The 15,798-nt window shown below is 43.0% G+C and overlaps 1 protein-coding gene across 2 annotated transcripts in view; it reads right to left on the reverse strand.

The window, feature by feature from the left end:
* Positions 1–15,595, reverse strand: part of LOC143439823 (uncharacterized) — a 36,949-nt gene extending 21,354 nt beyond the window's left edge. For both annotated transcript variants that reach the window (XM_076926426.1, XM_076926427.1), the window contains exons 1-4: positions 15,447–15,595; positions 10,477–10,547; positions 6,901–6,997; positions 4,799–4,900 (exon numbers count right to left, since the gene is read on the reverse strand). In XM_076926426.1, coding sequence (XP_076782541.1) covers positions 4,799–4,900; positions 6,901–6,997; positions 10,477–10,547; positions 15,447–15,524 — 348 coding nt within the window. In that variant the 5' untranslated portion in view covers positions 15,525–15,595. The remainder of the gene's footprint in view (positions 1–4,798; positions 4,901–6,900; positions 6,998–10,476; positions 10,548–15,446) is intronic.
* Between the last annotated feature and the right edge of the window lie 203 nt (positions 15,596–15,798).

Raw genomic sequence — 15,798 nt, forward strand, 5'->3', positions numbered from 1 at the left:
AGCCCTCTGTTTGGATGTTCCATGGGGTATTTTCCAGTCATCTGCTGAAGGGCATCTGGATTGTTTCCAATTTCTGCAGTTATAAATAGAACTGATAGAAACATCCACATATAGAGTTTTGGGTAGTAATAAAATGTCAGGGAGAATTTTTTTTTTTTTTAAAGAACTATTTATTTATTATATGTATGTGAATACACTGCAGCTGTACTCAGACATACCAGAAGAGGGCATCAGATCAAATTACAAATGGATGTGAGCCACCACATGGTTGCTGGGAATTGATCTCAGGACCTCTGGAAGAACAGTCAGGGCTCTTAACCTCTGAGCCATTTCTGCAGCCCTAAACTGTTTATTTTTTAAATTATATTTATTTATTAGTTTCTTAGGGAGAACACGCTGCCATAGCATGAGTGTGGAAGTCAGAAGGCTGACCACAAGATAGATGGCTGATTACGTACAGCCTCTTAGAGAATAGCCCATACAAAATGTTCCCCATGAAGGGCTGGTACTTTCCACAGGTGCTCTCCAATAACCCCCCTTCACTCCCCTTGGGTTGTGGTTTCCCCCCTGAGTTGTGGTTTTTGCCTTTAAATTCTCTGTCTCCAACGCCCCAGAGTCAGACCCCATTGCCCCTTCGTGGGCTACAGGTCTTGACCTCAGTATACTGATTAAAATATACCTCTTGCTGATTACATCAAGTTTGGTGTCTTGTGAGTTAATGAGTGGCCGCGAATTCCCGAGACTTGAGTGAGAGCCTCCCTTTGTGGGGGCCTTACAGTACTATATGGATGCCTGGTGTCCATAGAGATGAGAGGGGTGTGCAAGATCCCTTGGAATTAGAGTTATTGACAGTTGTAAGCCACCATGTGGTGCTGGGAACTGAACCCAAGTCTTCTGCACAAGCAGCCTCTGAGCCACCTCTCCAGCTCCCTTAAAACATTTATGTGTATATGTGTGCCTGTGGAGTATGTGCAAGTGTGTGCGATGCCTGTGTGTGGGGAGCAGAGGAAGTCTCAGACCCGTGGGGACCAGCAAAACCTTCCTCTGGTCCAAGTGTGAGTATTTACAGGTGGTGAGACACTGCGTAAACACTGCAGCTTTCTAATCCTTATGTTACAGCCTAACACCTCCTACTGAGATCTCCTCCTTTTCTTCTTCCTCTGCTTCTTCCTCTTCTTCCTCCTGCTCCTCCTCTTCCTTTTTCTCCTTCCCCTCCTCCTCATAACCTCATTGAGGTTCTGGGTTGTTGCTTAGTTGGTGCCACTCCAGAGTATGACCAACCTGATCCCAGCTTTTCTTTTTTCTTTCTTTCTTTCTTTCTTTCTTTCTTTCTTTCTTTCTTTCTTTTTTTTTTTTTGATTTTTCGAGACAGGATTTCTCTGTGTAGCCTTGGCTGTGCTGGAACTCACTCTGTAGACCAGGCTGGTCTCGAACTCAGAGGCCTGCCTCTGCCTCCCAAGTGCTGGGATTAAAGGCGTGCGCCACCTTTAAAGGCGATCCCAACTTTTCTGTAAGCCCATCTGCGTGTCCTTTCTTCATTCCTTCATCACCCATCAGGTTTCCAAAGCCAAGCCCTTGGCCCTGTGAAAGCTCGATGCCCCAGGGTAGGGGAATGCCAGGGCCGGGAAGAGGGAGTGGGTGAGTGGGGAAATACCCTCATAGAAGCAGGGTAAGGGGGGACAGAATAGGGGATTTCCAGGGAGAAGCTGGGAAAGGGGGATAACATTTGAAATGTAAATGAAGAAAATATCCAATAAAAAACAAAAAACAAAAAACAAAACAAAGTGAAAGGGATGTTTCAAAAAGCTAGGAGTGCTGACTAACAGAAAATACATGAAATTAATTTTAAATGTAAAAAGAATAGGAATAAAGTACTTTACTAAAAGAAGCATACAAATGAAAATCTGAAGAAAAAAAAAGACAAAGAAAAACTAGTGTGGTTGGGTGTTTCAGACCTGTCTTTAAATGATTAAGTTCTTAATCAGCTTTTTCCTTATTTCTGATCATGTATTTATTTTTTTTAAACAGAATGCTTTTATTAATTCTTTGAGAATTCCATATAACATAATTTGATTATATTCACTCTCTATTCCTCTTATATGTAACTCCTGCCCCCTTGCTCACTGGGCAAGCTTCATGTTCTCTGTTTTCTAACCCACAAGTCCAGCTTGGCTGCCATGGGTGTGTGACTATTTACTGGATCACCCCACCCAACAGGAGCCGCACCCTTAAAGAAAAAAATGAAACTGACTGTTCCTCCAATAGAGGCCACAACTGTCCTCAGCTTCTTAGGCTGGGGCTCCAGGCATTTAGTGATGATAATAAAAACCTAGGTATATTATTTTGTTAAGGATTGTAAAATAGTGTCAGCACTCCATCATTAATCAGCTGGAATAGATCTATGAAGAAAAATGTAGCATAGATAATTTAGCTGTGAATGTTGGCTCATGTGTGTGTGATCTCAGTGTGTAGGCCAAGGCAGGAGGACTGCCTGCCACAAATCTGAGGATAGCCTCGGCTACAGAGCAAGACCTTGTCTCAAGCAACACAAATAAACTAACTCCTACCCACCAAAACACAAGAAGAAGGAAAAATACAACTTTGGCCCATCAGTCATTTGTTTCCTTTGAGGTAGAGGTCCCATAGAAAGTCAGAGTGAGTGCTTGTCTCTTTTCTGTCTCTATGCTTTTAGACCAGTGAGAGACAGTGCTCATGTCTTCCAAGGCCGGCTACTGAGAGGGGCCCCACCTTGGTATCATCTAGGAATCCTGGAATTGAACATACTTATGCTGTCTTTGGTGTGTGAATTGTTTCATCACTGGCCAGTGGCAGCTGGCTCCTGTCTTTGGCTGGCTTTTTGGCTGGTTTTGATCAATTCACTGTTTCAGGCATGATGACACGTTCTGGCTTAGTCCTCTGCCCTGTCTGAGACCATCCTGACTACATTCAGTTGATGACAGTTAGACGCTAATCTCTCACTTACGTGCTCAATGTTGAGTTGGTCTCTGTGTCTCACTTTGTTTTTTTAAGTTGATAGGCCCAGACTTAAATTTCTTTTTCTTTGGAGATTTGGAAGAAGATTTCACTCGGTTTCTTTGATTTTTTTTCTCTTCATAACTAAGCATATTTATAGCTAAGAATCTTGACTCTTAACCAAATTAACATATCTATATAAATCAGTTTCAGAATAGCAATACCAGTATTAATAGTAACAGAGTGGCTCTTGGAAATAAATGTATCAAAATGTACTTTCAGGTCTCTTTCATTAGGCTGTAATCCCACTAGAAATGGGCATTCACATGACTGCTTCAGACTCAGTTGACACATAAAATTTTACCACTGTAACAATGTCAAGTGTGCCATTTGGTGGCACTGGTGCATTTCACTGTTATGTGTTGCAGTAACTCTCCAACCCCAATAAGCCTATACAAAGAACACACAAGTCAGTTATAATATTTATAAGCTGCACGTCTAGACTGGGCAGATCTACCACTACACTACTCTATTCCCCAGCTATGAGATCCCTTGCTACTGTGGCTCCTCCAGGCCTCGTGCTTCTGCTCCATCTTCCACCTCTTCCATCTTCATCTCTCTCCATCCTCATCTCTCCTCTGTCTCCTTCCTCTCTCTCCCTCTCTAAAAACTCCAGCCCCACCTTTTCCTTCCACTGCCCAATCACAGGCTCTAGCCTATAAAATGGGGAGAAGGGTCACAGGAAATCACCTGAGTACATGATCCACTCCTCTGGGGCAGCCCCTCTTGAGGAAGCAGAATTAGCATCAAAATACAAACAGCACCAGGGCAAGCCACAATAATTTCCCCTTTTTATCCAATTAAAAGGCTCTTTTCTCTCAGATATAAACTGAGCACAACTATTACAATTATGTAATTTATCAAGTATAACATGCATTTAACACCCTGTCCATCAATTTTGTCAAATTAGCTAAAAGTGTCCTACCATCTATGTTAAAAGGCTTACAAATCTATACCTGAATTACGTCTGGATTTTAGCTTGTATACCATTTGAAAACCATCCTCTCAAATCTATGCCATTGCTCTTCATGCCCAACAGCTTAAAGCTGGCTGAGACAACAACCAGTCTTCAACCCTGTTAGAAATTACCTAAAAATATAGGAAGCACAAAACATAGCTTTCAAAACTTAACCAGAATTAGCATCAAGATACAAACAGCCCCAGGGACTCCACAACAGTTACGTAATGGACATCACCATCCAGGTCAGCACCAACTGCCCACCCCCTGTCCATCTTCTGCAGCTACATTCCACTTTCCATCTCGAGCAATTTAATTATTCTTAGAACCTCATGTAAATGGGATTACAGAGTGTTTGCCCTTTAGTGACATCTTATTTCATCCAATAAGGACTAGTTTTAAATTTAAATTTAACAGTGTTTTATAATTATACAAAACAATTAAATGGTTTAAAAGTGAAGTTTTCAACACAGGTTTTATACATATACCTTGTCTCTCTCTCTGACAGCTCAGCCCTTCTTTGCGTCCCCGGTCCTACACAGGCAGCCAGGTAAGCATTTTTGACTTATCCTTTTACTTTTAAACTGAAATAAGCAGTTTGTATATTTGTATTATTCCTTCGTTCTGAAATGGCTGCATGTAAGAACCGGAATGATGCGGCAACACACCACACCTGTTCTCTGCTGCTCTGGGCAGCCCCAGTGTGAACCTTAGCTCCTCACACTCAGTTCTCATCCTTCCCTCCCACTCTTATGACTGACTCCTCAGTTGCATCAATGAGCTTAGGATACAAGTTAAGGTACATACCATGTGCTGTGCTAGTATTTGCTGAAAATCTGTCGCAAGTGCATTTGAAGGAAAAAAATGTTCTCGTGTCATCAAAGGAATTCTTGTAAAAATGTCACTAACCTGGGGAAATTAATGGAAATATGTAACCTGTATGGTTAATTCCAAGCGCAGAACAACAGAATAAATGTTCTTTTGAAGCAAAGCATGGCAGAAACTTGAAACACTGCTGGGATGTTGGTGGCAGGGCATTCTTTCTACTCTAAGACATAATAATTATCAACACTGTGTGTGGCATAGGCTTATCCAGGGTTCTAGCACAAATCAGAGAGCCATATGGTATGCCTGCCGGTATTTCCTTCTTCCATTGTTACATACAAGAACACAAAGCAAGAACAGGTATTTCCCTGTGGTAGACAAGGAAATCTGAGACCTGTGACATTTTCTAAATCTTGCTATCATTTGTCTCTCCTGCCCTTGTCTTCGAAATCTACTCAAAAATTACAAAACAATGCTAAGTGCCCATCACTTGAAATGAAAAAATGAAATCAAATGAAAGTTATGAGATACCATCAAATGAAAGTTATAAGATATGCCAATACCTCAAAAAAAAAAAAAAAAAATCCCAACAATGGTCTGTACTTAGCATTCATCTTAGAAACACTGGTAAAAACCACCTGCGTAGCAGTTTTGTGTTGCCTGTTTTTCAGAGGGAGGTGAAGTTGGGCAAGGAGTAAAAAGTAGCGGATACTCAGTAAAATCACTAACATGCTTTACTCTCTGAGTTGAGCTCTCAACTGTCAATGCAGAGAGAATCACAATTTTTAGGCCACACCATCTGACTATATACAGCTGCAGTGCACTCTGTGGCAATGTTATATATGCTCTGAGCAGATATGCACAATGTAACAGACAATAACTATTAATAACTGTAGTAGATCTAATGGAGTCAATATTTTTATTAAACTATCTTATTTATATATTTACAAATATATACAATTGAAGATTAGGAACATATACTTTTTGTTTGTTTGTTTGTTTGTTTGTTTCAAGACAGGGTTTCTCTGTATAGCCTTGGCTGTCCTGGAACTCACTCTGTAGACCAGGCTGGCCTTGAACTCAGAAATCTGCCTGCCTCTGCCTCCCAAGTGCTGGGATTAAAGGCGTGTGCCACCACTGCCCGGCTAGGAACACATACTTTTAAAAACAAGAAACAGGGGCTGGAGGACAGCCCAGCAGTGAAGAGCACTTGCTGCTCTTGCAGAAGACCTAGGTTCAGTTCCCAGCACCTACACGGTGGCTCTCAACCCTCTGCAGTCACAGTTCTAGGGGATCTGGTGCCCTCTTCTGACCTCCATGGGGATTGTACCATGTGGTGCACTTGTATACACGAAAGCAAACGACTTACACACATAAAATAAAAATAAATAAAAAATAAAATTAAGAACTATCATAGAAATTGCCAGAAGAATGGCTTAGCTCTAGAATGTCTTTCGACTGTCTATTCTGTTCTCCTATTGGCTGAGAGCAGATTTGGAGCAATAGGTAATGTTTATTGAAGTTAGCCTCTCAGAAACATTAAATGTTTCACTCCAACATAACTTATACTTACTGGCAATTCTGTTACAATTTTCTCTAAAGATACTATATCTTTAAAAACAACATTTTCTGTGTGGAATGTGCTGGGGAATCTAGGCATGGCTGCAGAGGGTGGGAAGTGAATATGATTGAAATATACTACATGAACATATGTGATTCTTAAAGAATAAAAAAATACAAAATAGTATTTATTTTCATTTAGGTCTTATAGTTTATTTATCTATTATAACACACTGTAACAGAAGTGTCTCTAAAATATTGTTCCAAAAATTTTGGTCACTGACCTCCCTATGCATATAGTTATTTGTGAAGTATATGTGCCATGGTAGTTTAATTTCTTATGCTTAAAAAGAAAGCAAATCTAACAAGATGTTCTACTAGAAGTCAGTGGAGAGTTTCTATAGAGCCCACTTTAGAGTTAGGGCAGATGAGCAGGTGGCAGCATTACTAAGGAACCATAGGACAGAGACTTTGTAACTCCAGTAGCTTCAAATGTCAACACAACAGTGTAAACAGTTACTTACTTTTTTAAGAAATGCAGATGGTGCCATAGTATCCAAGCCATTGTCTGTAGCACACAAATAAGTGAGTCCATCAATAAACAGAGTGTGGTAGACATAGCTTTGAAAAGAATACATCTATTTATAATACTGAAGAAATTACTTATCCACATACTGAATTACTTGTTTTTCATTTACAAGCAGTCACTGTGGTATCAAAACTATATACATAATTTACATGTAACTTTTTTTTTGAGACAAGACTTTACTATGTAGCCCAGGTTGGCTTCTATTTGCTGTGTAGCCTAGGTTAGCCTCAGGCTTTTGATAGTGGGGCTTCCTGAGTGGGGCTTGGGTTACAGGCATGTACCATTTCACCTGAAAAGACAGGGAACTTCTGATTTTTCAGGTCAGGACCTTGCTTTGTGGCGCAGGTGGCTGTGAGCTCACAGCATTCCGCTTGCCTCAGGTACCGAGATTACAGGTGTGCAACACCACACATGTAGGTAGGAGAGCCTTAATGTGTTTCAAAAACTAGACTATGTTAAGTTCAAAGTGTATACAATTTATATATTTAAAGTTGCATCAATGTAAAGAAGAAACACTAAAGGGGAAATGTGATGATCTGATTATATCTATTATGCAGATATAATTCACTTTAATGAAAGTGAAATAACAAGTCTCAATCTCATCTGACCAAGTAGGAAATACTCTGCCATTGACTTCTACTCCCATACATTTTTAGGTGGCTTTCCAATATGATACATTAGAATCTCATTTTCCAATATGGTACATTAGAATACATTTTGCAAGTCTTGGCTTTCCAATATGATACATTAGAATCTCAAGCTGTGAACTACCAATGCTAAGTAGTCTAGAGGACAGGACAAACTGGGAAAGGAGAATGATTAAAGTATGCATTGTCCCAACAACACAAACTTCTAGGCTGCTGTTAGGCTCTTGGGGAGCAACTCCATTATCCACTGCTCAGTGCCTAGACTGCAGTCTTTTTGAATGCAGTGTGTACTGGCTGGTTTTGTGTGACTTGACACAAGCTGGAGTTATCACAGAGAAAGGAGCCTTCCTTGAGGAAATGCCTCCATGAGATCCAGCTGTAAGGCATTTTCTCAATTAGTGATCAAGTGGGGAGGGCCCATTGTGGGTGGTGCCATCCCTGGACTGGTAGTCCTGGGTTCTATAAGAAAGCAAGCTGAGCAAGCCAGGGGAAGCAAGCCAGTAAGCAACACCTCTCCATGGCCTCTGCATCAGCTCCTACCTCCAAGTTCCTGCCCTGTGTGAGTTCCTGTCCTAACTTCCTTTGGTGATGAACAGCAATGTGGAAGTGTAAGCTTGTCAGCTTGCTTCTTGGTCATGATGTTTGTGCAGGAATAGAAACCCTGACTAAGACAGAGCATCTCCAAATGGCTAAAAGGCAACAGACTTGTTCGAATATTAAATTAGATATACGTGAGAATGAGAAATTCAAGAAACAGATCATATGAATAAAACATGCCAACCAGGATGGCCCTAGCTCTCCACACTTTGTTCTCCTCTTCCCAGTGCTGGGATTCGAGGCATAAGCAACCATATCTGGTTTATATTTAATAATCTTGGAAGGCTCTGTTGAAAAAGAATGGCCACCACTTCACCATCTACTTCAGAGTATGGTTTTTAAGAATCTTGACACCCGATGTGAAATGAAGAGGTATTTTAAAATTATGTTTAGAATATTATTAATAACACCTGGAGGCTATTTTTAACATTTAAACATGCAAATACTTGGTATCTAGAACATATGTTAACTGACAAAAGCATGTTAAAGTCTCCCACGCGTACAAGCTACAGTGAGAGAAGTATGAATACCTATATTCGTTACATAAGAAATTCCTAAAGAAACAGTCCTTGTAGGAAAAAAAAGAAAGAAAAAGAAAAGAAAATCATAAACCCACACCTTGTTCAAAGTGCTTGCCTATCTTTAGGGGGAGAGAGCAGTGTGTAAAAAAATAGGAATGGAGATCAGACCTGGAAGGAAACTTGCTCTGGGTTTTAAGGAAGCACATGTTGTTTTTCGTAAGTACAAGTGCTATTCAGCAAAAGCTTTTAAAGAAACAGTCATTAGGGAAAAAAAAAAAAGAAAAGAAAAGAAGAAAACAAGCAAAAGGAGAAAGATGACTTCATGTTGAGTGGCCCAAACAAAGATGATGGTAGCTGGTTACTGTTAGGAAGAAAGAGGCAAAGATTTGCTGATTGATTGGATACAGAAGAGATGAAGTGAAAGACCCTGATGATTGCAGGCACTGGGGTGGATGGTTGCTGATATCTCAGATGGAAATGTAACAAGGTATTAAATACCACCAAGCACCCATAGTCTTACAGAAGATTGAGCCTCTGGACCTGGCTGTTTGGAGCATGGGGATCTGTGTTGTAGCAGTCAGCAAGCCTAGACAATGAGGAACTACAAATTCTTTAACATTAATCTGTATGGAAAAGGATGGAAGGAAATGTGCAGGTTTGAAGAAACAAAAGGAACGAAGCTAGAAACAGGCAGGGCTGGTCCATCACTGAGAGGAACTTTCAGGTACCAAGGCAACCAGGAAATGACTCTGCAGAACTGAGGTGGCCAATGTTCAGGAAGGGAGGAAGTAGCAAATGTACCAGACATAGGCTGGTGTGGCAGGTGGCTGGCAGGGGACTGACTGCTTTTTTAGGGATAGGTGGCAGCTACTATTGGGAGAAGCCCCTTATAATACTTCAAAAGCTATAGGCTTTTTATTTTGCTTAACATGAATTTTGCTAAGCTTCCCAAGGTGGTTTGCAACTCCTGAGTAGCTGGGACCACATGGGCCACATGGCCTGGATTTGTTCTTTGTAACTACGTTTTTTTTTTTTTTTTTGACAAGTTAAAAGGAGAAGAGGAGGAGGAGGAAGAAGGAAAGACAGACAGACAGACAGACAGACCAGCCAAGCATGGTGACCCACACTAGTAATCCTAGCACTTGGAAGGCTGAGGCAAGAGGATTGCCATGAGTTCAAGGCTAGCCTGGACTACCCTGTCTCATACAATAACAACAAGCAAGCAACCTAAAATAACAAATGCTCTTGATTTGCTCACCTGTTTCTTTAGTAGTGTTTTAAGACTGGTTTAGAATATATGAAATCTCTCAAGTAAAATTTAACAGCACTGGCTAATGTATTTTAAAGTAGAAGTTTCTTTCATTTTTCCTTCCTTCTTCCTTCCCTCTCCCTCTCTCTTTTTTCTTCTTCTTTTTTTGATGAACGAAGTTTTTTTTAGATACACCAAAAGCCATGGGGAATAACAGGACAGTCTTTTAGCCCCACAGCCCAGCAAGGATGTTTCTGATACAGTGATGTCCATATACCCTTCTTCAGCTGCGTGGCCTTCCCTTCCCTTTGTAAGGTCGCCATTGTCTTGAACTATCACTCCCATTCATGCCTCACGTTTTCACATTTAGAAGTCTCCCTTCCCATGAGGTTGGCCTGTAGCGTGTGCAATGCCTATAAATCTCCTCATGTCGTCATTAGACTCATTAGTTGGAAGTAGAATGATTAAGAGGAGACTTGTGACCAAGCGCACCTTACCTTCCTATTTGAATTATGGTCGTTGGTTCAGCTTTCAGAAGCGCCTGTCTAAGCACCTTTGCAGCCGCTTCCTAAGAAAAAAAGCCAGCGTTTATTTTGGAGAAGATTGCAGGATCTTCTCGGTGTTCTCCTCCTAAAATTATAGATGTCTGATTAGCTTGTTAAGGAAAACCCTTTCCCCAAGAGAATTAGGTGGTTTGACTCATGTGTGATAAGAGGTAAGATGCCATAAAATGCTTGTATGAATCAAAGGAAAATAGATTACATATATGCACATGTAAGTATGCAAATATAGGTGCATTAGATAGTCTTATCTTTATAGTCAGATACCATGGATGTCTTTAAGGCTGGGAAGCAGTAGCCAATCAAGTATCTTTTCTTTTCTTTTCCTCCCCCAACCCCAGCACCAGAGGGCAAAGGATCAAATTAAGGGGCGTTGGCAAGTGCAGATCCCAGCACTCATGTGAGAAGCCAGGAATGATCCTAGGTATCCCTAAGGGGTGGGGGGAGATAATGGGGAGCAAGAAGGATTCCCTACAGCTTGCTGATGGCCAACCTGGCTGAAAATGCAAACTCCAAGCTCAGGGAGAGACCTCGCCTCAAAAAGAATAAGTTGCAGTGACAGGACACTTATGCTTTCCTCTGGCCTTCAAGTGCACACAAGTGAGCATACAGTCCTCACACATACACTCAGCACACACACACACACATGCACATGCATGCACATGTACACACACTCTAAGTTATATGCATATGTGTGCTCATTTGCATGTATGTGAATACGATAGGATATGTAGATACCCATGAACTTCAGAGGACTCTCCTGTCTCCCATCTCTGCACAAGTGTGCTACAGTTACAGATGTTCTCAGCTGTGTGTGGCTTTTACTTGAGTTCTAGGGATGTGAACTCAGACCCTCACACCCACACGACAAGTGCTTTTATCTACTGGGACATCTCATCCACTCCAGAGTGTATATAATTACATATACATTATATACATCCCAGAGTGTATAGAAATAAACTCTTAGTGGATTAAGAACATATATTTTTTATTCTCTGAATACATTTAGAAAATTGCTATTCACGATTGCTCCCTCAATGCTTAAACTTTCTCTGTGGGCATCTGTGGGGTGCATTCTGTGACTTGTGGAGCTCTCATGTGGAGCTCAGAGGACACCTTTTGGGAGTTGGTTTTCTCCTACCTTCAGGTAGGTTCCAGGGATGTAACTTGGGTCATTAGGCTTGGCAGCAGTGTCACTACCCACTGAGCCACCTCACCAATCCTACTCATCTCTCTTTAAGACACTAATATTTGCCAAGAACTCTTGTACCTGCCTATTCCTTATGAAGGTGATTCCTTGGGGGAAGCGTAAGATGCTATAATTATGCAGAATACCTTACTGTCCACTAAGTGGAACCATTATCTTGCTTTAGAAGCATGAAAGGAATCTGAAAGTTACCTAAGACACCACAGATAGCTGCACTCCTAATTAACTTTTTCAGTTTTCACAAACTAACACTTAAAATAGAAACTTTTATGGACGAGTAAAGCCTATGAATGGGAGAAAGTAATTGCTGTTGCCTGAAATGTCAAGGAGACATTTTCTAGGACAGACTTTCCTAACACACTTGAAAAATTAAAGGGATACAACATTTCTGTTGCTTCACTCTTAGCAATGAATCACACTTTTACAGCTTCCTCAAGTGTTTCTTTTGCATAATATAAACTATGATATCACTGCAAGACTGAAAACAAATGACAGCGGGAGACTGAGTATGTGAAAAAGTGGGCTCTTGTGTTTCTGAAATTCGTATGCTGCAGACACACTGACTGGTTTGGGGGCTTTGGGAAGAAGGAAGACAAGACGGTGAGCAGGTGACTTCTAGAACTCAGTCTAACCTGGGAATCCTGGAACACTAAGGCTCTTGTGACTAAGTTTGTACTATTTTTTTTTTTAAATAAAGGTCTCTCTCTCTCTCTCTCTCTCTCTCTCTCTCTCTCTCTCTCTCTGTGTGTGTGTGTGTGTGAGAGAGAGAGAGAGAGAGACAGACAGACAGACAGACAGACAGACAGACAGAATATGAATGTTTTTGGCACCGTGGGAAGCCATGATGCCATTTCTTCTAATCCTTAGTCTCTTGGCTCAGAGCTGTATTCTCTTCCTCTGTGGTTGGCTTTTCCCACCACAGGCAATCTGTACCTGTAATCCACTCCTGGGTGGCAGATTGCTTCCCCCTCTTGTGTTCTTACCTCCTATGTGTTTCAAAGGAGAGGCTATTTGACCTCTGACAACCTTCGACTTCTCTTAATAAAAGTGTGTTGGGAACTTACAGTGTGTTATTCTTTCTTTGCATTTGACTAAGAAGGAACACAGAGGTGGAACATTCCCTTTCCTGAAATTTGATGGCAAAGCCAGGCAAGAAAAAGAAGGTTCCAGTTCAGTTTGGTTAAGTCGTTTGGTGGAGAGATGCCAGTTAGCCTAGGCATAGAGACAAGGAAAAAGAGAGAAAAGTCTAAAGTACCAATGAGATGACACTGCCCCGAAGTGAAGAAAAGTGGTTTTCAGGCAGAGGGCCTCGAAGTGCAGAGGGGACCTTGGGGGCAAAGTGATGTTCAGGGTAGCAGAAGGCGGGGCCAACTGCATGCAGGAAGGAAAGAGCAGTGTCAACATCCATCCATGTGGGGAGGGCCTGACTGCCAAGTGGAGGAGGAGTGTTTGCTTCATTCTGAATGCAATCAGAGGCCACCAAACACGGTGAGCCGGAGAGTGGTGCTGTGGGCATTTCGGTGGTGGTGGGGGGAATTGGTCACGTGAGCAGCAGCATGGAAGCAGCCTTTGAGGAAGCAGGTCAGGAGGCACTTCTGTCAGCTTGGTGAGAAGAAATTAGGGCTGGGATGAAAATATGGTTCAGGAAGAGAGATGGGTTCCACGTGTGTTCAGGAGACAGAACATGCAGGTGACAGAGGAGGTGATGCTCAGTCTCCAGTCTGAGTGTCTCCAGAGGGAAACTCAAGCCTGGAGGCACACGAAGAAAAAATGGTGGATGTCTGTGTCCAGCTAAGAAGGACTGCAGCGAGAATCCCAGCATGTAAAGGACTGGCAAAGAGAAGAACTTCAGAAAGATTCTGAGCTGCATGATCGCACACCCATGCTCCCTCTGTCACCCCAAAGCAAGAGTCTGTCCCTCTGAGTGAGGCTCACAGCTCTCTTGCTGGCAGTTTGGGTCCCTCAGGTCTTCTCGTCAGTGTGCTCACCTGCCTTATACATATTCTTTCCATAAGAGTAATGTGTTTGGGATGTCTCCACACATTAACAAATGGGGGCCTGTCCTGGGCTATGCTTCCTCTAGCATGCAGCTTCCTCATTTCCTATACAAGTTCAGAGAGAGCGGCTTCTTTTTACCATCCTCAGTCCACTTGTCCTGCTTGTACAAGGCAATCCGGCTTCTAAAACCTCCTCTACTACTTCTTCCAAAGGTCTCACAGTGTGACCGACGGTCACCTTCCTGTTGTCTAGACCACCTCGTCACTCTTCTTATACAGGGCTGTCTATGTCCCTGTACACTTCCTGGGCAAGCTTACACGGGTCTCCCATCTCAGCCACCACACCCAGCCTTTCGGATATGACCTATTGTGTATATTCTGGCTTTCAGAAATAAGGCAGAAAAATAAACATACAAAATGCACTAACATTTCAACAAGCAATACAATTTAGTAGGTTTCAAACTGTAATGTGCCCTTCCTTTGCCTTCCCTCTGAGTTCCCTAAATCCTTTTTCTAGATAGTCTCTGCTCTTTAATGCCACCAAAGACAAAACTGTGAGAGTTGTCCTATGCACAGCTGTGCCCATCACTTCACACACGCAACCAGGTATCAGTGCTAGAGGCCGTTTCCTAAGTTTCTTCTGGATCTATTGCTCTTTTGTCAATGTACCATGGCCGCCTTAGCTCAGAGCCTTGGGACTTCTTTATAAACTATAACCAAATCATCTTAGTTGTTTCTTTTTCAACTCACCCTTTACTTTGTAAACAAGAAGTCTTTGCCTGTACTTGCATTTGTACATCGTGAATTGCTTCTCAGTTTTCTAGGACAGACAGACACACACACACACACACACACACACACACACACACACACACACACACAGAGTTCCCTCTGCCCAATTTTCTGGCTTCATCTCCAGCCCCATACACAGAGACTCTGTGCCCTAGCCACAATGAGGTTCTTGGGAATCTCCAAATACCATGGTGTTCTCTTCGTGGTGTCTACGTTCCCCTATCCTGTGCTAAACTAGGAGTAGTTTCCCTGTATAGGATCCTGTATTACAGTCTATCTTCAACGAAACACTTTTTACCCCCTGGGACAACTGTATGGATCTAAGGTCCAGATATAATATTAGATGGCATCTGACAATTTCTAGGTGTGTGTGTGTGTGTGTGTGTGTGTGTGTGTGTGTGTGTTTGCTGGGGACTGAACTCAGGGCCTCACATATTATGAGTAAGCGCTGTAACACTGCGCTACACCATGCGTTCTCACTTTTTTCAGACTGGGTCTACATAGTCCACGCTGACCTCAAATTCGTGGCCCTCCCACCCTAAGTGCTGAGAGTCCAAGCTGCGCTGTCAGGTGGCCCTCACTTTCTGCGACTGTAGTAGGTTTGCGACCACTACACGTTCATTAAGTGTGTGCTGATCTGCAGATCTTTTCTGCGCGGAAGAAAGTCTTGCAAAAGGACAATCAGCTAGGAGACGGTTATAAATCTCCGCCAGATGCCCGCCTGCAGTACCAGCCCCAACCCCTGGGTGGCGCAAGCGCAGCTCTCGTCTCGGGGGTCAGAGCTTCTGGAGGGGGCGGGGCCTCCCAGCCCCGGAGTCCTTCGAGGTCGCCTCGCGTCCTGAGGCGAGGCCTGGCGGGCGCCGGCCTCGAGGAACCGAACCCTCAGATACCGAGGCGCGACCCGCAGGTACCTGATAGGAGCCGCCGGTCAAGGCCAGCTCCGCCAGGACAGCTCGGCCATTCGCAACGCAGCTGTAGGTGATCGTCATAGCCGGGCGGCCAGTGAGAGAAGCGGATCGCCTCCTAACCGCCCGCCACAGTCGGACCGCCACTCCGCGCAGGCGCGGGAAACGGTTGATTGGCAGGGTAGGAGGCGGGGCCACCTGTGGGTCCCGCAGAGCCTGCGAGCAGGGGAGGCGAGGTCTGCCTGCAGAGATGCGGGGGCTTCCCGAGGTCTCTGTCCTCCGGAGCGTCCGGAAAAACCTTTTAAGAGCTGTTTAACTGCTGAGGCCTCACCTACGTGTGACTCAGTCCCGATCTAGG

Source organism: Arvicanthis niloticus, chromosome 27, assembly GCF_011762505.2.
Source record: "Arvicanthis niloticus isolate mArvNil1 chromosome 27, mArvNil1.pat.X, whole genome shotgun sequence".
Classification (NCBI taxonomy): domain Eukaryota; kingdom Metazoa; phylum Chordata; class Mammalia; order Rodentia; family Muridae; genus Arvicanthis; species Arvicanthis niloticus.